We start from the raw sequence: 24,317 nt of genomic DNA, 5'->3' as shown, positions 1-24,317 counted from the left end.
ACTGCGTTTAAAAAACCTCTGAGGTCTTCAAGGTGTGGTTTGTCAATAGAAAGAAGGCGCGCAGTAAACAGAGAGGATGGCGATGCATATGCTCAGCTTCCAGAGGCTGGTTTATTGCAGATACTGTCATCTGATTTTTGGGTGTGGGTTGTGAGATTTTTTTTTTTCTTTTCCTGAGGCTCATGACAGTGATTGAAGGAGTGTGTGTGATGAACTTTACTCTACTTTAGTCCACACAGTTTTAGTGCTATAAAAAGAAAATAAAAAAAGAGAAAATGCTTAAAGGGTATCTGTATGTGTTTGTACATAGACAAGAGTGTGTGCCATTTAGTGGGTGATGGGCAGTGTGGACTGATTTAAAGGTTGTGGGCGAGGGTTGTTGTTGTGAAGAGCAGCTCCCTCTGTCCAGGCCTCTCTGAGATAATTGTCTGCCAGAGTAAAACAACATTGTGCAGCAGCACTGCCCCGACAGGCAGAGTTCATCCTGAGAGGGCGGACGGGGCGACACAGAAGACATCAAACTTGACAAGGAAAGTAAAAGAGGAATTAAAGGAAAAGATGAGGGGAAGGAGTCTGGGGCGTGCTTTGAGGAGGTGCTGGACAAAAATCTTTGCTGTGAAATGAGGACACAGCGCGTGGATGCGCATGATCGATAACACAATGTTTTTGAAGGTGAAACAAGTGGTGGGAGTCGACGGGATTTGCTTAGAAATCTCTCTCTGTGGACAGACATAGATAGAAAGTGTGTAAAACTCCGAACAGCGGTAGTGAGACCTCCCCATTACATATCATCCAGTATGATCTTGCATACAAAGTCGAGATCAAACGCACCGAGACTCGTGTTGTTCGTCTCCAGGCTGTTGTGATTAGGAGGAGGTTGAATTCTGTTTCAGCCAAGGCTGGATGAAATGCAAATCAGGGGCCAACATCTCTGATGACTGACAGGTATTTTCATTCAAGGAGTCAAAGTTCAATTGAAGGTGTGAGCCAAGAACACAGCGACTCAACTCGGGTGAGGCTCAAATTAACCTGTTACACCCACCAGCTACTTGTAAAGCAGTGACGTGCACACGTGTTTATTAATGGACAGTGTATCAGGTTCTTCTGTACAGCAGCCGATACTGCTTATAAACAATAAGCAGGGGTCCTTAACATAAAGTTGCTGCCGTAAAGTCCAATGGAGAAACTTAAATAATATCCACTTTGAACCACCAATGTGGCCCATATGAGAAAGACTAATTGTCAGAATGTAAATTTCATATTGCAACATCAATGTATATTGAGATACATTTCATCATAAATGTCATCAAATCCACCAGGAAACTGTTTAAATGATAAAAAAAAACCCAGATACAGTAAATATCCAATATTGCCAAATTAGCACACAATATTCCAGTGAATCAAAATTGATCAGGAAGAAAGTTATCACTGTGAGACGAAATGTCCAATCGTCTCAACATCATGTTACACTTATAGATCAGATTTTTGGCTGTTGCTATTTTGTCTTTTGCCTCGCATCAAAAACACAATGATTCATTTAGTGTATACGTGAATACTGTGACTCATTGCTGCACGACTGGAAAAGAGCACCAACACATTTGACCATTTGAGTGTCACTAATCTGGTTCCTGGATTAGCAAAGGGAAGAAAATTATTCAGCGACAGACTTAAACTATAAAACAGCAGCTTGAATGCATCTCCATATCATTAGGTCTTGCATGTTTGATTCATACCAAGTGAAACTGATCCGAGAATAGATCCTGCAAGTTAATGCAAATTTTGGGAGGCAAGGGTTTAGCTGCTTCTGGAGCCAGTGGGAATAGTATCTTTACTCCTCAGGCTTCTTCCACTGTCACTGTCAGTCAGGGTTTTTTTTTTTTTTTTTTTGGAGAACTAATTACTGTGTAATTCCCAAAACTTATCATGGAGTGGCATATAGGCAACCCATCCCTCTGAGATTCAAATTTATGGGGAGAAGACACACAGTACCATGGGTGGGTAGAACTCCTGAGGTACTATATAGGCAAGTAAGTATTATCGGGATACTTGGCAACATAGACTCGACCCCCACTGGCACAATCACATGAAAGACCAGTAATCTGCTGGCAGCCAGCCGTCATACATGAATTTATATGAAACCTCCCCAACAAGCTGCCCGGCCTCGACACTTACAGTCACAAGTGAGCACAGGGAACGGATGGAAATGCCAGTTTGCCTGACAAGAGCAGGGTATTCTGAGGTAGCGTTAATGTCATCAGTGAGAACTACGATGCGAGATATTCGACGATATATTTTTCCCCAGATGAAAAGACTGAAACCAAATCAAAAGCAACAAAGAAGCTTCTCCCCCCCCCCCCCCCAAAGACAAATAAAACCTCAACATTAATCTGAAAAATTGACAAACGAATAAACGAACTAACTGCTGTTCTCATGCCGAGTCTTGTTCGATGACCTTCGTCCATCTGCAGAATCACACATTGCCGTCGCTGATTAGTAAAACAATACGGGGATTTGCACAATGAAAGGGAGAAGCCAGCCAGTGGGATTAAACGCAGCCCGCGACGAGGGTCCAGGGTTCAGACATCCCAGGGAAAAATGCTGGCTGTGAAAGTCCACATTTATTGCCTCTGGCACATTGTGATGCCACTATATAATCATCATATATAATGATCTTAATTATTGCATATGACAATGAGTTTGCCTACCTGATTGCAAACTGCCAGGTTAATTGGTATAAAGGAGAATTCTTGGGCCTTTTAGCCCACACAGTCTGTAAATAGCTATTAATATTTAAAACCCATTCCTGACTGATCAGAGCTTTTGTAATTAAGAACCATTAGACCTTATTTATTACGGTGTTTTATCTATTTATTGACACCTTCACTATAACAAGGCATAATATATTGTTTTAGCTGCCTGACATTTTTCATCTTTTAGAAGCCTGTCAGATTCTGTTGATTTCCTCCAGCTTCTTTATTGGAGGCTTCACTCCACTCACTGTTCCCCTCTGATATGTTCCACACTCATGAGCAGTAAGCAGACTTAAGAATGAACTTTCACCTTGTTCACACAAAGACAGGATAACTAAATAATGTAAACAATGAATGAAATGTATGACGTGGAAAAACAAATACATAATACGCGTATATAGTGAGGTTCCATTAGATCAATTTCTGACATTTTAAACTTTTGAAATGAATGCGAAGCTGAGGCATAGCTACATTTTCCTTATATGACTCACATGAGACCTGTTTCATGACAATTACTGTGTGTAAGGATTTTGCGACACCACTGATTTTCTTTCCGATCTAATATCAAGTAAAACCAAAGGGTGGTATTGCCGATACCAATGCGACCCTTTGTACAATAGCTCAATGTGTTCAGAAAAGGGAAATGAAAAGCAGGATGTTTCAAATTATAACTACGTAGTGACACTAAGACATAGACTACTATTCTTATTCTTTAATTAGAAATAATTCTCAGAAAAAAACATCCAGGCCAAGTAACATGTTAAATGACACCTCAGCCCCCGTGAATTCCTGCTTCAACAAAACTGAACCTCACAGTCCTACCACACATATCACACACAGCGTCAGATCTGAAAAAGCTCCACACGCGACGGCGTTTGCACTCAGCTGTAGAGAAATTAGTCTCGTAGTGGTCACAACCATGTGTGTCACATAATCTACGTGAGAAATGAAGAGTAACAAACAATGATTTGTGTGTAACTTTGGCTGATCAGAACCTCTTCCACAGGCGCCATGTGTGTTGTTGTCAGAAACGCTCGACTCTACGCTGCCCTCGAGTCGTTTCATGTCCATGTCAACGCGAAGGACGCGTGGAAGTATGTGGGCAGTGACAGTTACCATCGTATGAAAAGGAGGAATCTCTTTTTGTACATAAAGCATAAATGGGCCTTATGACAACACGACAGTAAAACTGACATTGAATAAATGAATGTGAAAATTTGGTAAACAGGCAGACAAAATAAAATCTGGCAAGACTATGCAACATGAGCCTGCAGCTCGGTGGATATGCATATTCCAACTGATGTCTTAATTTAAGCTCAGCTCTTGTCCCTCATGAGCTGAATACAAAATCCAGGAGCGATGCAGAGAGGAGGCTCCAAACAACTGAGCGAGGCCGCGAGAGTGCATTTACTGTATTTCAGGGCAATGACAACATGTCCAAAGCCCTCTCTCCATTACTACTAAAAGTGTTCTCTCTTTTACCTCAAAATTACACCCATTTAACTCTGCTGAAGAGTGCTCTCACCAGAGATGAGAGAGAGGCCGAAACCCAAAGCGCTGCACAGTGTGAACTCACTGCAATCTACAAATTGGCCAAAAAGGCATCTTTTCTGATTTACCGCAGCCTCTACTGTAAGTGTGTGGCTAACTTCAATCATCCTCCTTAATGCACTCACCATTAGAGTCTCTCCTGAAAGAGAATATACCCTGGTGTCTCAATTATAGGCCGAGACTGAATCTCTACAGCAGCCTTTCGTGGCCATAAATGGAAACGACTATCCATTTTTTGCTCCAGCTCTCACACGGCAACCGCACAGTCCTGTCCGCTGTTGGGACCCCCAAAACTCCTCTTTCCAAACCCAATTGTCTTATTAATCACCCAGACTGCAGTGGCAAGAGCGCCAATTAGTTGGAAAACGATTCTGAATTGACAAAAAAACCCCAACCTTATCCATATCCCTTTAACAGTGACTTCCCTTTTGGGGTCCCTTCTTCTTATTTGCAGAGCAAAAGCTTTTGTAGATACAACATCAAAAATGGGGAAAGATGTCACCGACCTCAAAGAGCTACACTACATCATGTGTTTTGATCTTCTGGGTACACTGGTAGACGCGTGAGATTTGCAAACTATGACAAATTTGGGCCAGAGGGGGAAAAACACAAAACAACACAAGTGACAGCGACAGCGACAGGGATAAAAGTACTGCCTGCAACAAGAGCTCAAATAAGAGGTGGGGAATGAACACATGGAAGAAAGAAGATTCTCTGGCACAATCTAAAAACTGGAAAGGCTTTGGCAGGTCTCACTTTTAATAAACGCCGCCGATATTATCTTCCCAAATACTGAGAAACATCCATAAAAAAGACGAACATAGGAAAAAAAGTGGAGTCCGTGAAGCGCTCTCCGTGTTCTTCTGAGGGCCGTTACTACGGTTTTGGTTGCGCGCCGCTGTGTTTTCTTCTGTGTGCGCGTGGGACTGACAGCAACGGCCAGGTTTTGCATCTAATGGCTGGCACTCCTGAGGCGATGCGAACAGAGAGAGATAATCAGAGGCGGAGAGGCGAGCGGTGCACGTGGGAGCGAGAGAGGCAGAGACAGAGAGACTCTGTTAAGAGAGATGTGGAGTCAGTAGAATAATCTGCTGATAGGGGGAAGGGGACATTTACATCAAAGCCTGACAAACAGGTGAAAAGAAGCCCTGAAAAATGGGACTTTGACGGGGAAATAGCAAAGGCTCATGAAATATGGACCATGATCTGTTCATGTAGTGGAGCTTGGAGGGAGGAAGGGAAAGTGGGCCTTTGTGGAAGATCATGTTCTGAATGCATGAGAGGCTGCAATCAGAGAAATGTCAGTATATATGGGTACTGCTGCTAAACCAGCCTACTTCCGAAGAGCATGATATTTATATTGCTAGTTAGTACATACTATGTACATATGAATATGTGGCGCACTACAGCACTTATTCAAGGTTAGCTGAAGATCATGGCTACCGTTGATACAAAGGCAAACAATAACTGCTGGTCCTCAATGGGACATGAACTGTGATCCAACATCCGACGTGCATTAACCAGCCCGACCTCCGCACCCTTACAATCTGCTCAGCCACATATAGGACACACAATTCCCAGCACTGGCCCTTAACAGTGAGATGTAAAGCGGTGAGGTATAAGAAAAACACTATCATCTTGTGATTTGTGTGCGGCAAACTTCTGCACAAACGATAATTCTGCGTTTCCTATATGCTTTTAAAACGCTTCCTTTTTTTTCAATAATGAAACCTTAAGTGTTTCATTATTAATCAACCGAAGCAAATAAGGGGAAAGAGACATCACTTTGTTTGAGGGCACCCCTCACAGCACAATAATGCAAACAAAAATCAAGCAATTTCATTGTGGGCATCTCCCACATTCAACTAATCAGTATTAGCACTAAAAATGTGTTTGAGGGCACTGTAATAAAAAGCCCTGGGAGCCACAGCAAAGCAGAACCTAACCCGTAATGACTCATATGACACAAACAACCAAGTACCAATCAGCCAAATAGTACAAATAACCCTTGCCTTGATTAATACTCATTAAACAAAATTGCATAGAGAAAACAAAGGCTCATACAGTAATCATATTGCATGCTATTATAAAAGTAATGGCCTTCATTTCCTGAAAACACATGCAGTTACAGTACGGTAATGCAAGCGCTGTTAGACAGCGTGGAACCTGTTGATCAACGAAATGAACTGTGGAAACACTGGCACACATGCAGTAATGTTATGGAGCACAATAAAATGATTATCAAAGGCCTCACTGAATGTTGGATATAATCCGTATGATGTGCATTGTGTAATGAGGAGTTTCGTAAATGCTGCCACTAGAGGCCTTTGTTCTCCTATTTACAATTATATATAGACGAACAAAGGAGGAAATGTCTGTTTGATTTCCTATGCAACAGTTACGTGCCTTTAAACCTGTTTACAGTAACAATAAGTTTTTCAATGGGGAAGCGCACACGCTTCCAGTTCCGCAGGACAAACCCCATCGTCGACGTATGTTGTCCAGGGAACTAGGGGTCAAGTAAGATAGATGACATGCCATCTGCTTATCAGTGCCTTGCAGAGGTGATTGGGTGAGTTAACACAGAGTAAAAATGAAGGTCAGCGTATCACCTCAAAACAAGCCGTATGGGACAGGAGTTGGGGGTGGCGGTGGGAGGAGGGTGCGAAAGGGGTTCACACGGCTCTTGATCTTGCCCCTGTATAACTGATAAGGCTGGTGGGGAATGCACTGCCGAAAAGGATTATCAGTGGTAGCCCAGTGTGTCTGACACCAGGCGTGGTGGGCAAAGAGAAGCAGGGCAGTTTTCTGTCGAGGCTCGGCGAGCAGTTTCACACCGCAGTTTCAACAAGACCAGTCCTCGAGGATTTACAGCACAAGAAGCCAACGCCAGCTTATCAGTGGGAGTTATTCCATCCTCCTGAATATTTCATAAGTGCAGTGCATCTATTCTGCCATTACCTGTGGGTGACTCACAAACTGTATTCAGTTGTGGCGTTGGTGACGATATTCTAATTGCCACTTCATGCAGTTCTTCACCACTTCTGACGCGTGCTTTTGGCCACAGAGGTGTAAAGGGACGTAAAGTACATAAGCACCGGTGACACAGAGGTCTCCTGTCGCTGTCATTTGGGGAACATGGCATCTAACAGTTTCCCGTACTCCGAAGTTCTGCGCAGTTCACCTCTTGATGATGTCTAAATCCATAACATCCACACGACCTACATCTGAGGAGAACAGACATTATTAATTTATTTCAGTATGTATTTAGCTCATGGCAAGTTCAGGAACTGGTTGAGTTATAGGATTTTGAGGTTTGCAGGAGGAGAGAGATGTCAGAGTCTGCCATCTGTGTGAACTTGGAGCCAAGGGTTGGCTTTTGAAATCTGGTGCCTGGCTCTATTTGACTCTCTTCAGTGTCAGATTTCTTGTCTGCTCAGATGAAAATGTGTGGAAAGATAACATATGGGTTGCAAACAAAGATTAAGTTCAAAAGTAACGACAGAACAAATGAAGACGGTGTTACGAAATCAGTGATGTGGACTGATTGACAGTGATTGGTGTGATTCATTGTGTCCGAGGTTAAACAAAGGACAGGCGGATCTATCAAGCTCATTCAACGACATCAAAGGATTCCAATATCCATCTGTAAGTATCAGCGTTCTCCTGTACAATGTCAGAAATAATCCTGATAGAAATTAAGGACGTACTGTGGCCCCAATAACTTATCGCTGGGTCCTACATCTAAAGGTATCTTTAATATTCTTTTAGTTTTTCCCTCCATGACTTTTCTGAATATTTCACTTTGGTTTTCATAATAATCAATATTCCAGTAGTCCAGATGGACATATGTATCTTGGATGTGTACCACCTTGACAGTCTTATATGTACATCACATTATACTGATAACTGTGTTGATACTAATTAATTCAAAATTTCCATTCCAACTTATTAAAGAAGAAATTGCATTGCACTCAAAAGGTTTTGGGCTAGTGTCAAATATATTTTGATATCTCCTGAAAGGTTACATTTTACATTGGGGATTGAGTAACTTTGAACAACCCTAACCTCTAGCCCAGTAAATCAATGTATATAAAAAGACTAGAACTATCAATAGTAGGGGTGGGCTTATTGATACACTATTGTGGATTATTGTGATAGTCAGCAGTATCAATATTTTGCACAGCCCTACATGCTTAGCTGTACTTTGTGAAACATGTCAAATAGTTGTCAATGAATTAGTGAATATGGGAGGCAGTTATTCCATTTCACCAGCCCTCGTGTTTAAACCAGTCGAAACTAGAAATAGAAGTTTTGTTTTATGTCACACCATATTGACAACAACTGCACAGACAAAGTTGAGACACTGCTTCAAACTAAAATAAATACAGTGAATCTCGTAGTTATTGTGCCTTCATCACAAGCCAGGAGCGGATAGCAACCAGCACTCAGGCTCAGGAGGAATAGCGAGGTTATTCCTCATTTGGAGTGGACATTCTCAGCTTCATTTAATCTCATTTAAAATGTTCTGCAAACTATTACTCTTTTATCCCTATTAATTCCCACTGAGACCAAACATGAAAAAAACCAAAAAAAACATGATAACAAGTCCAAAAGATTTTAAACTTTAATGAACGCAACTAAAATGTATTATGTATTAGAGCTAAAGTTAGAAAATGTGGCAACAGTATTTTGAAAAACAGCTGCAGATTTAATCACCAAAGTAACGCATTACATGGTTTCAAAGACACGACTAAAAGTGCTTATGAGCTTTTTTCCAGTAATGGTAAGTCATATTTACAAAGTGATGGCCAAGAGAGAATATTCATTTAGAACTTAAGAGAAAAATGCCAAGTTGTTTATTTGTGGAGAAGGCCTTGCACATCGTAATATCAGCAAAATGTGCCTTGGGGTCCAACTTGTACCAACATCAGATAACAAAATAAAGAGCTGGAAGAGGAAATGCATAACCTAACTTTGTTTCAAGTCATCATCCAAAGAAGACATTATCCCAATTTTTGATATAAATTGGACAGTTATCCTTTGATGAAAGCTTTATATGCTTACTAAGATAATTTGATTAACACTGCTCCCTGAGCCGTCGGGAGCTGAGTGAATGACTTTTTCTGGAGGACTTTGAAAGAATTCTTAATGAGGTAGATTATCTCTTTGATGCTGTTCTCTGGACCAGGAATAAAGAAAGAAATATGACCTACCCTTGCTCTAAATGATTCAGAAAATGGTCTTCATTAAGCTGGTGAGACTTTCAATTACAAAACATCTATATAAAAAACAATATTTTACTTTTTTTTCTTGTTAAATGCACATAGAAAATGCTGAGCACCATTCTGGAATAAAGGTTAACAATTCTTTAAGGTTGCATCTTCACGAATCCCTTTAATACAGAGCAGGGACGTGTTTTTATTGCCTACTCTAGAGTATTAACAAGAAACATAAACCTTCATGGACTCATTAATCTCTTCCTCCTATCTCCTCCTGCTTCACACTGGGTCAAGGGGAGGGTCAAATAAATGCTTCACATGCCAGGCTTCCAAGATATATGACAGCATTAGAGTCACCGCCTTTGTAATTAGTTCTCATTTTATGAAAAAAATTGAGGGTAAAAAAAATCATGCAGTATGAAAAATGAGTTTTAAGAATTGGATTAAAAGAGTAAGAGTGAAACAGTATGCGGATCATCTTCACTTAAGCTCCACTCAGGACGTCTGAATTGTATTTATTTGGGAGTAAACATGGCACATGGGAATCAGACATGATGTATAAAGCATGTAATATTCCTTGAACTAGTTGCACTGTACCCTGTTTCTAGCGAAGGCAAGAAATTCAGTTCGGTGTTCGCTGGCACAACTTGTTTTCTGTGGAGTGATTTGAAGAAATAAACAGAAATGAAAGACGGTGGGAGCATATGCTGTTATCACAGATCTGCATTTCATCGGGATGACAGGGATGATAGGGTGGCGCCAAGCCACCTGCTTTGAAGTATTGGAGCAGTGCTTTATGTGAAAGTAAATACAAACAAATCCATATGTTAAAGATAGAACAGGCTCAAGACTGTTTTTGTCAATACAAATTTTATAATTTTTTAGAGAGGCAAAGTAATCGGCGGTTGATCGCAGTGTCAGATGGTTTCTGTCTGTGTCTGTGGTTCACGGACAACCGTGCACAAATGGGGGTGATTATTTTAAGATTGGAGTAGATATTATTGATCTTCAAGGTGAAATTCAAGTGTCGAAAAAGAAAAAAAATACAATAATATAATGAATATATTAAATCCTGCTGACATTCTCTTCAAAGATTAGTTTGATATTTTGGGAGAAATAATTCAAATTTCTACTGACTTACAGTAGCTGAGAACATCAATATCACACAACTCTCACAACTGTGCTATTGATACGAAGCTACAGCCGGGATGTGGTTAGCTTAGCTTAGCATGAAGATTGGAAACTGCGGTCTTTAGCCTGGTTTATGCATGGGATCGATGTGGAGTCAGCGCCATTACTTACACTGTTGTGAGCATTTTATGCAGGTGCACTTTTGGTCCACATTGCCAAAAAAAGAAAAGAGAGAAGACGTTTGGGGGGGGAAGATGATGTACCATTGAACTGATTGAGGCAAAAGAAGGATGAGTTTTGTGTGTGTCTCCGGCCACTGAGAGACATTGGACGAGACACGCGACCAAGTTGACCAATAGACTTTGTCACGGCCTGCGTCGCTGCGATGTGGAGTTACACACCCATGGAAGTGCACAATAGGGTGCATCCCTATGTCGTTCCTAGGCCACCCCTACAGTGTCATTCAACGCACAAGTGTGAATTGTCCTTTAGGTCGTGGCGTCTGACTGAGCACATGTGACCGCCTGAAGCGCTTTGGCTTTATCTTTGCTGGGATGAGCTGTTTACCGAATGCACTGTCCATCTGCAAAAGTTCGTCATTAAGTGAGTGGGAGGGGTTGTCCAGGATGGTGCTCCATCATGTCCGTCATCCTCCTCCTCGGTTACTGCCTCCAGACTGTGCAGTTCCAGCCACGCCACTGAGCTGGCGAGCACCATCAGTGTTGAGGCAACTTCGCCAGCACACTATAGCCAAGAACAGTGACCCGTGGGCCACTGTTTCAGCAGCCTGTTGCACGAACTGAAAATATCTCCGTTTTCCCCAGGAGAACGACCTGTGATGGATTTTCCTGAAGAAGGCCGAGCTTTCTGACTGGGCCATATTTTGTTTTTTTGTTGATTTGTAGCCTGAATGGGTCCACCTCCTCTCCCTGGATGATAAACAGGGCAGGGGGGAGTAGTCAGGAACCAAAATTCAGGTGTATACAGTGCAATTCGTAAGCATTTTCAGGACCTAAAGAGCAATATCATCACCATTTATATACATGATTCATGTTTTGATTATCCAATATGCTAGTTTTGGTCCATGAGCGAAATAGTTAGCTACATAAAGTATATTTCCAGTATTGAAACATGAGATAAGTTTAGAGAGCAATATTGCAGGTGTTCGCATGTCTTACTCAGTATAGACTACATACATTTTACAAGCGTTTTGAACTCTTTTGGATTGTTTTACAAGGAACCACTGTTTTCCTTCTATTTCAGGATACTACTTTCTTACAAAAGTATATAACCCTAACCCCGTATAAAAGTTGCAGCTGTGAAAACTATCTTTGTGAAACTATCAGATGTTTTCTCTGGAAGATCAGACTATAAGAGCTCAAAACAATCTAATATCTAGCATGCAAGTAGGACCCAATTAACCTGCACGTTAACAACTTGGCCCATCTGACTTTTCACTCAAGTAGCACTGGCACAGCGAGGTTAGAAATAAAAGCACAATGACTGATGTTGCCTATTAGCTTTGTTTTCTCTCTGTAATTTGATTTTTTTTTTTGTCATTTTCTCTGGATCAATGGACTGAAACATGCACTGCAAGTGCTGTGGATGAGCAATTTTTCTATTTCAGATCTCCTGAATGGCTTACCTTACAGACTAGAATTTCATTCCTTATTTTGGGAGCACATCTTCCCAAACTCATTCACAGGGGAAATAAAAGCAGATAATAACCTGTTAAAATGAATTATTAAACTTGATTAAACAACGGTTGGCACAGAGAGTCATTTGCAGGTATCTAAAATGATTCCCTTTGCCAAGCCACTTAAGGGGGCATCAAAATATTAACTTCAAATACATGTTGGAACAAAACAAGAACAGTGGGTCGGTGAGTGAGTTTATCTACATGATTGAAACCACTGGTGTTCCTTTGGACCATGAAATTGTCATTTGTTCTGCAAGCATTACATCAAATCACAGTTCAGGGCCATGCCAGGACTGCTCATTGCTGCTTAGCTTATTTTAACTTGTTATCTGACAGTATCATGGATAATTACATTTGGCTCGGATAAACAGGTAGAAAATCCGGGGCTGTGCTTCCAAAATATAAAAACCCGGGTGGAAAATAATGGTGAAGATTATGGTGAAGAATCAGAAGAACTCCTAGCAGATACATCAAGCAAAGGAATGTGATAATGATTTGCACTGTGCCTGTTTGAGTATTTCAACATGCTTTCAATGGCAGCGTCTATTGTGCCTGTGAAAGCTTTTTAACGTGAGCGCCTGTCTGCATGTTTCTGTGCGGTTGAACAGTATTAAGCCAAAAAAATAATAATAATGTAACCAGTGCGAGAGATTACATTCTGTGACTTGCTTAAAACCATTAGAGAGGAAGAAAAGACGACCAAGCAGAGGGGATTACTCTGGGCTGGAATGTGGAAGCGGCAGAATACATCGAGGGGGGGGGGGGGGGGCAAGGGCGACATTGACAGTGTAGCACCGACGACAGCGCAAGCAGGAGATCGGGTTAAAGAGGTTGGCAGAGCGCCAGCTGATTGTTCTAGAAAGAGGAAAGAACAGAGAGAGAGAAAGAGGAGAGAGGGATATAGGAAGATTAAGACACTGAGAGAGAGAGCGGGAGAGGCAGAAAGGGAGTGATAAAAGTACAAAGGCAGCAGGGATTCCATCTTGCAAACAACAAACCAAGGGCCTTTGCCACCAACAGCATCCTGCCTTTGATGTATACTGCGTTTAGCACTGAGGAGCGGGACAGAGGTGGTGTTGGTGGTGAGAAAGGCAAAAAGAGGAGACGACGGCGAAGAAGAAGAAGAAGCCATCAGCACAATGAAAAGCATAAGACCCAGAGGCATATGGAACAGCCACTTTGATGACTACTACTCTTTGCTCCATGTGGAGGCGGTGGTGGCGGAAGTGGGGGTTCAATGACGGGAGGTGGGGGCAGTGTGTTGCGATGACACTGGTCTGCGAGAGGTATAACTAGCCAGGCTGCAAAAGCCAAAAAAGAAAAGCAAATAAAAGAAATAAAGGACATACAATGAGGTTGTACACCCAGAAGTCATTCCAGCCAAACCAATTGAAACAGATCAAGATGGAGTAGAGGACTTGGGCTCGGGTTAGTACGAGGCAGCGGACCTCTTTGCTGGTTTGGTGTACAGCATGGTGACATATACTGACCTGGGCTTGAGACAGCACTAGTGGTGGTGGGTTCAATAATTGCTACAGGGAAGGAGAGGGGGGGAGAGGGAGGGGGAGGGAAAGAGGACATTCATGTATTATTAACAGAATGGAGACGTAAAACAAAAAAAAAAGAAAGAAAAAACGCATGCAAGGACAAAAGGACAGGGGGATGGAGACAAATCCTCTCCATGCATCGGGGACTGGTGTTTCTGTGGCAGGACGCAGCCTCCGCATGCTCATAAACAACACGTTTCATCCCCCTGTTGCCCTGGATTTGCATGGGTTGCTTCTTAGACAAAAACTTGAGGGGGGAACCTGGGAACTGGGGCCGGTCAAAAAGCCCTGAGGCGGTTTTGTGATCCGATAGCAACTTTCATCATACTTGTGTTATGCTGAGACAACAGGCTGTGGCTCAGTCTCGAGGTGAAAGATCACACCATGCTCATACAGCACCCCATGATTTCATCTGCACCAGCTGGGTAGTCCTTAAATCACATCAGTTTCTTTTTATTTTCTCTCTCATCAGTTTTACACATTGTATCCTCCTTTAGGTTTAGGTTATGATCCGGCCAAAGAACGAGCGACACACAAAAAAAAGCCCAACATATTTTAGTGTGTGTTTGATCCCTGTGAAGAGCAAACTCAAGACTCCACATCTGATTATCTTATGAACTCGTTTCATACGGAACCAGTAGCGGCATTTGGGAGATGGAACGATCTGACATCCATAAATGTTCAGTCTAATATGTCAAACTACTAAAGCGGACTGTGTCCACCAACAGACGGAAGTGAATGTATATCTAGTATAAGTGTGAATTGTTTTATTAGGTCATATTTTTCCTTTTTTTTTTTTTTACATTTCAGGGGGAGATGTTTGTGCAAGGAATCAAACTTGGTCCAAAATTATATATAATAAAAAGGAAAAAAAAAAAATAATAGCCATAACTGATGAGAGTTTTAAGACCAGGTAATAAAAAATGACACGATTTCTTTGTCACATATTGTAGCAACGATCTCATCACATTTGGGAACACATTTGGGACTCAATGTGGTTATTGATACCAAAGATCTAACACTTTGCACATTTCTTTGATTTCTGGCTTTTTCGGAGCTCAGAGTTGAAGCCACATTCTCTGCCGCTGTGCGCCATCAATTATTCAGCGCTGGTTCGGTACAAAGATATCACTGTAATGTAAACATTCCTCCCCGTTTGATCTGAAGTTTGAAACAAATAAATATATAACATGGCTTTCTGTTCGGTAAACAGTCGCTTAATTTGCGATAAGCTTTGTGCAAGTGACTCGCTCGGGAGCAGGATCTGGGATATTTCGCAGAGCGCAAAGCTGCTCTTCACCATGAGAGCTCAACTCAAAGCGATGCAGTGGCCCTGGTTCTTATGGTTGTTTTCAGCTTTGCTGATTTTTTAACAAACACGGCAACTATAGTTATATATATATATATTTATACTCCTTACAAAGTATCCACCTTCCTCCAGGATCTCATCTCTCATGTATTCACACGCAAAAAAAGAACACATACCATTATTCATCTACATGTAGGCCATGCAACAGCGCAGAGGCCTACTTATATCCTCCATTTGAATCCATGTACATGGCAACTCAAAATAGCCACTTCCATTGTGGGACGAATGTGGCTGCGCCGTCGTCCACACCATGCGCTCAATCCGTGATCTCTGTGTCGCCTCCCCGACGTGTGTGAACTGTGTAAGCTTCAGTGTCGCTGTTGTGCCAACGACAACCAAACACGTGCTTTCATTGGATTTCATCATTCAGTTTGAAGGGGGGAATTGTGAAGGAACTATTCATGCGTGGAATGATATGCCTCTTCCATCGGTATGTTGGTGGAGAAATGGTCAAATTAATCTTTTCTTCCTCAAATGTTTCCAATTTAAGTTCTCCAGGGGGAGCCGATACGTGAAGACAGTTTCTTTTTAGTTCTTTCTTCAAACAGGCAGCTGGGTGCTATCTGATTAATACTTGAGCATGAATTCACCAGTGAATCATTTCATGAGCTCTCAGACACTCCTCCATTCCTGGTGAACATATCTTTTGACATGCAATCTCTCCCTCATAGCTCCAATCTGACTTGGACTCCTCATTCAGCAGTGCAACGCATCGTTTCACGTACTGTATGTGGCAGTCAACCTCCTGCACTGTCTGCTCACTCGCAAGATAAAATGCATTAGTTTTCACAGCTATTTCATTTCATGGAATGATATTCCCTTTGTTCTCTGTAGACAGGATATTGTAGGAGATTTATGTGATATGATTTGAAGAAATCAATGTTCATGAGGGGCCCGGCTCAGAGTTTAGCTCATTGCAAGGTAGTGATGAATCCTGAGGTAATTCTTAACTTGCACACATCCATATCACACCCAAAGATATGTTTGTGGTCAGCCTCAGTATGTGTGTGCATATTCATAGTATAAATGAAAGAGACAAGACAGCAATGATCCAAACGAAACACAAATGTCTTTAAAATTAGAATTTGTGCAAAAGTCCAGTTTAAAGTTAAAAGGTCAGTAATATTGATCAACAATCCAATAAAACTGATGAAATATGTAAATTTTGTGCTTTAGAATAGCAAAAGCATCAGTAAGCATCCCTTAAAATAGTAGGTAGGGAGAGAAAGACAGAGGATTTGCAGTTTGATCCATCTCCAATGCTCCGTTCGACGGAATCACCAACACATTTTCAGCAATTCTTTCATATTTCCCACAATTATCCCTCCATCACAATGAAATAGTTGATGTCAAAGGTTATAGGTTATTAGGTATATGCAAGTTTTCATATATTAGTCAACAGAGATTTCCTACGTACATTTATAAAGAAGTAATGGCGTCCTGAGCAGAAAATGAAGTCACACTTCTTGATAATCAGGTTCTTTCTTTTCTTTTCCTTTGGAGCTGGCCAGTGCACGTGTTCACATTAGAGCATGTGTGTGTCTGTGTGTGTGCGTTTCAGTGCACGTAAGTCCCTCCCTGTGAATCCATTAGCCCTCCCCACATTCATAAATCAAGACGGCTTCTCCTCTGATCGGCAGCGATATGAACATCACAAGCGCGCTGATGTTATAGGGGAGCGCACAAACACTGTAAACACAGCCGTAACCTTCCCACCACAGTGCCGTTGAATCAGAAACGCAGCACACTACGCCGTATTTTCCAACAACACGGCACGTCTGTGCTAACAATGCTGGGCTCCGACATTGACGGGAGCACCGACCTGTGAATGGGGCGCGGTGGATCCATATTACCAGTCTGACTGGCAACACCTATAGACTGTACTGGCAACACCTATAGACTGTACTGGCAACACCTATAGACTGTACTGGCAACACCTATTGACTGTACTGGCAACACCTATTGACTGTACTGGCAACACCTATAGACTGTACTGGCAACACCTATAGACTGTACCGGCAACACCTATAGACTGTACTGGCAACACCTATAGACTGTACTGGCAACACCTATTAACTGTACTGGCAACACCTATAGACTGTACTGGCAACACCTATAGACTGTACTGGCAACACCTATAGACTGTACTGGCAACACCTATTAACTGTACTGGCAACACCTATAGACTGTACTGGCAACACCTATAGACATCTATAGACTGTACTGGCAACACCTATAGACTGTACTGGCAACACCTATTAACTGTACTGGCAACACCTATAGACTGTACTGGCAACACCTATAGACACCTATAGACTGTACTGGCAACACCTATAGACTGTACTGGCAACACCTATAGACTGTACCGGCAACACCTATAGACTGTACTGGCAACACCTATAGACTGTACCGGCAACACCTATAGACTGTACTGGCAACACCTATAGACTGTACTGGCAACACCTATAGACTGTACTGGCAACACCTATTAACTGTACTGGCAACACCTATAGACTGTACTGGCAACACCTATTGACTGTACTGGCAACACCTATAGACTGTACTGGCAACACCTATAGACTGTACTGGCAACACCTATAGACTGTACTGGCAACACCTTGCTGAGAAAACGGAGGGATGTGGCAAACAAAGTATTTGTTTCGGTGATGCTGTGAATATTTAAATAATGTCTAACTTTCAAAGACTGTGAGTCAGTTAATCAGTAATGCTATTATGCTACAGTATGTTCATTTTTAATTCTGCCCAGAGTGTGTGTCATCGTGTGGGCCTCCACCGTGCTCAGTCAACCACTGGGCTCAGTCATCCCCCGTCATCTGGAGACAAACCTCCCTAGCGGTGCATCTGGCGTCCTACAGGAGTCGGTGAGGGTGGGTGGCTGTAAAGTCCATTGCCCGCTGGGCTGCCGGGTGAACACTGCTACAGCACAAAAAAACATTTCCTCATCGCAGTGTGACTGGAAAATGTTAATGGCTTTCCTGATTGTCTAAATATGGAAATGCCGGCATTCAAATGATAGGTAAATGATGCAACAGTGCAACGGCGCTTTTGGGGATAATAGAGGACACTGCAAACTCACCATGTTCAATTTATTCAGAAAATTTTTATCATGTGTGTATGAAGAAGACACTGCCATAAAATAATTCCATTTTGTTAATCTCTCTGATGGTTCAATATTGTAGACCAATTTTTGTTATGACCAATGCAGACAAATAAAGAGAACAGGGAGTAGCCTAACACAAAGATGAATACAACTTGCTTTCAAATCGCCAAAAGGCTTTGCCCTTATTTCCCTGCAATTTCAGCCGTTATCACACACAAACACCTACATTTCAGGTCGCACCTCTATCTCCCCTTTCCGTGCATCCGTGCTCCATGAGTCAGGTACAATCACATGGTGTGGGAAGCAACAACATCACCGACAACAGTGGCAGATGAGGAGACATGTCGAAATGACACCTACACATGCGGTGATTGATAAGCGTGACAAACGAACACGACGTTCATTAACCAACTAGCCAGCAGTGTCTCTCCCGCCTGAGGGAGGCTGAGCGGTGACGGGAAGAGAGAAACTCTTTTTTCTCCCCCATCAGTCTCTTCTGATTACCGCTCGGGGGGGGGGGGGGGGGGGGGAGAATAGGAGGAAGGAGGAAATGAAGGCAGAGGTATAGGTGGAGGAAATCTCCTCCAGGGCTAAGCCGAGGTGGGCTGGGGGATAAGAGCTTGACCAATTAAGCTGGAGGACTCCTCAGAAGATTGGAGTGAACCGCCTCAGTCTTTTCATTGCAGTTCACTTCCATCTAGCACATGAAATTGGAAGTTGAAATAGGGATTGCCAGTTTGGTGATTGTTATAGCTCGCTAAAATTATGAGTTTTGTGTGTGTGTGTCTGTGTGTTTGTGTGTGTGCGCACGTGAGGTGTGCAAGTGTATATGTGTGTACGTGCAAAAAGAAACTGTCGGAAAAACAACCCGCAGTGAATGCTTTATTACCAGGTTATTGTATTTTAATAATTGCAATCCTTGGTTTTTTTCTGCATAAACTTTAATCAAGGAATAACTGTTTTATGAAGTAGACTGTCTCTATTTGATGGCAGTCTGCAGGGTCTTCACCTTGTGACCTGAGTCCATATTCCACCCCAGTTTGTGCCTCATGAACTACCATGACATTCAAGTCTATGAGCTAAAAATAGTAAAAAAAAAAGTAATCTTAGAAAAGACCCCAAACAACCTAAAGGAAATGAAATATGCCCCTACTCTCTTTTGTAAACTACGAGCAAAGTAATAACACATTACCATTATTTATATGGTATTGTAATATAATGGACAACAGGTTTTCCATCTTTGTTGTTTTTTGTTGTTGTTGTTCAAACTTGCATTTCTTCCCCCTCTGCTTTTCTTTAATGTTGTTTTCCCTAACAATTTTTTTTAACAGAGGTCATTCGTTTTTGATGAGCAAATCCAGCTGAAATGTTCAACCGTTGAGCTGGCTACAGTAATTACCCTACAAACAATTGCAACAACCGGGACTAATGGTTTATCAACAAAAAAACAACCATGTTGACTTTAACATTCCTCCACAAAAACTAACTTTTAGGATAACTCGGGCAAATTTGTGGTTATGAATACACACTTAAACAAAACAATATCAGCATCTATTATAGTTGACTTCTCCTTCAGTATGAAATGTTGCATCTTCCCAATCTGACTGATCTCATTTTGGACAACTGATAATACAAACTGACAAAAACCAAAAACCAAAAACCCACCCCATATCGCTGTCATTTTCTCAGAAAGCCGACACATCATTAATTAACACTGCTCTTCTGTTGCAGGGGATTTGCGGTTCGATTTGATTCTGAGTGAGAAGGAAAATACAATGAAGTTACTGAGAGAAAGAAATTAATCACAGCAGGGACCGCACCTGTGCCAGCGCTGGTTCAGTTCTGTTCAATTAAATACAAATATTCCATCTGTAAATATATAGAAAACACAAAAATGATCCAAAGTAATTTCTAAGCCACCGTTCAAACTGTTATCTGTCATCTTGTACAAATCCATCGCACCTTTTGTAACTTAACAATTGTTTAGAAACACGGACAATTATGAGTGCTTTTTTCCCATTGTGCTATTCTTCCATTCACTGATGACACTGGCATTGTGTTATTCAAAAAGCGATGAGGTCTAAAAAGCACACAGAGAGTGCTCCAACACATAGTGACAAAGAGGGTGCACACTTACGCTCCGCTCCAAAGAACCCAGTTTGTGTTTTACCACAGCTTCAAGTGGCACTTCGCTGAAAAACCCACATGGTCTATAACCCAAATGGCAGATATGAATCCCAACCACTACATGTAGTGAGGACACCACTCATCGCAGACAAGCGGAAAGTAGTCAGAATCTAACACGTCGACGGGCACAAAGCACAATGGACTTCCCGTGACCTAACGGCCAGTCCCACTTCATCCTTTCACGGAAGTTGCAGCATCGACATCCACTCTGACATGAGGGCCACAGGTTAAAAGGAGACCTATTATGCTTCTTTTTTTCTTCAGTTTTTCCCTTTCCTCTAGTGTGTTCTGTATGTGTTTCTTTGTGTATGTAAACGGTCTGCAAAGTAAAAAAAGCCGAAAGCCTGAACCGGCTCGCCAGTCGTCTGGCAGACACTTAGGCCACATCGTGATATCACAATATTTTGGCATTAGGGACTCCTGGCGGCTAGTCTTAACCACAACGCCAAGTACAGCGAGAGCGGAGGCTGACATTGACCAATCACAGCAGAATGGGCCAACTGGCCAATCAGAGCAGACCTGGCTACATTGAGAGGAGGTTCCTAAAAAGTCAGGAGCTAAAACTAAGTGTTTCAGACAAAGGCTGAAAAGAGGAGCTTCAGAAATGGACAGTATGAGGAAAACTGATGTGTTTACTGAACATTAGAGCCTGTAAACCTTCTCAAGTAATAACCCAAAGTAAAATGATGAACCTGAATACAAGCATGATATGTCTCCTTTAAGATTTAACTATCCCCCCAATTTCCAAGACTGGATTCAAAAACAGAAATTTTAACTAAACAGTGACAAGTTTGCATCCCTGTTACTCTCCCTGACGGAAGGCTTTCCATCTACGATGATGACTCTGTTAGGTCAAGACAAAAAGGATTGACGCAGCTCGAGGACGAGGACCTTTCAACTTCAGACTCGCGACGAGAGACTAATGAAAATGAGCCCTGGATGCTTAGTTTTTTCTGCCTTGGCTGTTTTTCACAGATTTTTGAATTGTGATGACCGTTACTTGCCTTATGATTGGCAACTACTAAACCTTTTTGGGTAATGGTAAACAACCAAAGAAACTACTGTATAAACACATACATACTCAATTTGTTCACGGCAAACCACCGTCATCCTGCTGGGACTTATAATTCACCCCAGTGTATGACGCTCTATCAAATATGCATGCCCCTTTCCCCCTCCCCACCTTGCTCATCAATAGCTATCGACCGATTCTAAAATAGCAATCCAAAGTCAGCCGTGGCGAAATCTAACCTCTGGGTTTCGTTATTTGCGTCAACGCACCCGCGAGAGTGCGCTGCGGCGATTGCTTGCCATTTCTCATTAAGAGCGACATCCGAATTGGCCTCTCCTCCATTAGTGGAGATCATGAGAGAGAAAGTGAGGGGGAAAGAGCGGCCGTGTCTGTGTGAGGAAGAGGGTGTCAGAGGGAAAGGGAGAGAGAGAGACAAGGGAGGCAAAGAGGACGAAAGCGCAAGAGAGTGAGATGAGAGAATCAGATAACAAAAAGCCACGATAGCAAGCGAGACAAAGAGATAAAGAGAGGCAAGAGGGAGAGAAGTTAGAGGTGGCAGCACAGGAAGCTGCCTCCTCTGTCTATTCTGAGGATTACTCCGCCGCTCTGCCTTTGAGGCCTCGCTAGTGTCACATTAAGATCATCCATTTGAGGATCTGAGACAAGCTTTTGATGTTCTTTGTGAATACACAAACAGGAGAGTGGAGAGCCCCTTTGACAATTGCCAAGTCTACGGAAATATCTTTCAGTATTCCACATCTCCGGCCTGCAAGGGACAATGTTACCATCAGAGGCTGCAGCGCACACTGGTGAATAATTCAATTCACCTGTTCATATTTCATCACTGGATACATTAAACAGAATTTTTTCACCCATACTCACTCCAAAACGTTGAGGGGAAATATGCTCCCAAGCCCCCTCGCTTTCACTGGCTTTGTTGCCGCTTGGCAGCTACAGCAGGTGGACACAAAAAACGGGAAAGCCCAACAGTGTAAGAATATCAGATACCTACCGAGAGGTAAAATTTTAAGGCTCCGAATAAGTGAAGTGCTCATGGACAAGTTTGAGAATCTTTTTGTGGAGGGATACTGGAACATTTGACAAGACGTCATAGTGTCTTTTTCTAATTCAGGAAGGAAGGTTGTTAAAAGCCACATCCTATTGAGCTTTACAGACTGTGAACTGTGGATTCATCAAACAGCTAGGACTTGTTTAAAAAGTGCGTATGGAGGAATTCTTTCCTCGAAATATAAGAACATTGTCATGTGACCCTGTTTGTGAATACACCGATCGCCGATGCCTAATGTTATCACAATGTTGAGCCCAGGAACCAAGAGCAAACTGAGGGCTTCATACTACAATGGATGATGTAAAACAGGATGCCATTCGGAAAAATACACGTCTGAAAAGTGTCATTTATGAACATTTTTGTAAGTAGAGAGTATTTTCTAAATGTCTATGATTATATTTTGGATTATTATTTTTTAAATTACATTTCAGATTACTCTCCTTGTCCATCAACTAATAAGCAGTATGTCTAATGAATGAATGAATGAATGAATTTCAGATGAGATGCTTTTTATTTTTTAAAGCTTGATTTCGCTGGACAAGTCTGTTGACATCTGAACTCAACAGCAAAACAAACACACCCCTTCCTTCGGTACTCCTTCAGAAGCTCCACCCCCAACAGTCATGCACGAGCGTTGCCAAGGCGACAGAGTCTGCTGAGCAAGAACTTGCCCCTGAAGCTGATTTGGCTGGAACAGTGGTGTGCTGTTTAGGTAGAACCGCTTTCTTTGTTTCCAAATACAGAGCCACCTTCTGTGTACGAAAACCAGATCTCTATTTTTTTTTTACAGCGTGCACACAAAACGCACAGTTAGCCGATCATGAGGAGATATCAGTAAAAGGGTGTGCTGGGTTTGGAATCATAACCTAACTTTCGTCATTACCTATTTGTAACCATATTTCACACAGCATATCAAATAATTCTGCGGTCTTTCACTGCTGCACCAGCAGCTTGGCCAACTGTTTGGCTCTTCCGACACACGACTGACCTGTGTAGCTGCCTTTGTAATTGCAAAGCTCTTACCTCAGAGCAAAATTTATTTTTAAGATGGGTGTATTTTGTTTCCCCCAGTACACATGCACTTCAGATTTGAAAAGCAGACATACACCGCCACACACACACACACACACACACACACACACACACACACACACACACACACACACACACACACACACACACACACACACACACACACACACACACACACACACACACACACACACACACACACACACACACACACACACACACACACACACACACACTTCTTTGGAACCAAATTAGACAGCCATCATTCACAAACCTGATGAAATAAGAATCAACTTATAACATATAACTCATGATATGTGGGCACCTATTTGCAGCACTGGCTTTAACTTTGATTTTAGTAAAAATATATAATAATGCAGCCAACCTGAACACTTCTGAGGGTCTAAACCCCCGGTGATTTTAACAACACTCTTCACAACTCCAGTTACAATCACAAGCAGGTAGAATGGCAACTTACGAATGAGAGGCACACTGGCATTAGCCGTCCCGAGCTTGTTGGAGGCAACACACGTGTAGTTCCCGTAACGATCCTCTGTCATGTTGGTCACGGTGAGGACTGATCTGGAGCTGAGGCTCTTGATGTCGATGCCTTGACCCTTCATAATC

The 24,317-nt window shown here is 42.2% G+C and overlaps 1 protein-coding gene across 2 annotated transcripts in view; it reads right to left on the bottom strand.

Moving 5' to 3' along the window:
* The window catches only part of negr1 (neuronal growth regulator 1), a 128,802-nt gene that overhangs the window by 18,696 nt on the left and 85,789 nt on the right, over positions 1-24,317 (bottom strand). Inside the window, exons 6-7 of one of the 2 annotated variants that reach the window (XM_035648039.2) lie at positions 24,169-24,317; positions 13,844-13,885 (exon numbers count right to left, since the gene is read on the bottom strand). In XM_035648039.2, the coding sequence (XP_035503932.1) occupies positions 13,844-13,885; positions 24,169-24,317 (191 nt within the window). The remainder of the gene's footprint in view (positions 1-13,843; positions 13,886-24,168) is intronic. The other variant, XM_035648040.2, reaches the window with a different exon arrangement.

This window comes from Scophthalmus maximus, chromosome 13, assembly GCF_022379125.1.
Source record: "Scophthalmus maximus strain ysfricsl-2021 chromosome 13, ASM2237912v1, whole genome shotgun sequence".
In the NCBI taxonomy this organism is placed as follows: domain Eukaryota; kingdom Metazoa; phylum Chordata; class Actinopteri; order Pleuronectiformes; family Scophthalmidae; genus Scophthalmus; species Scophthalmus maximus.
This window is presented reverse-complemented; position numbering and strand designations above follow the sequence as displayed.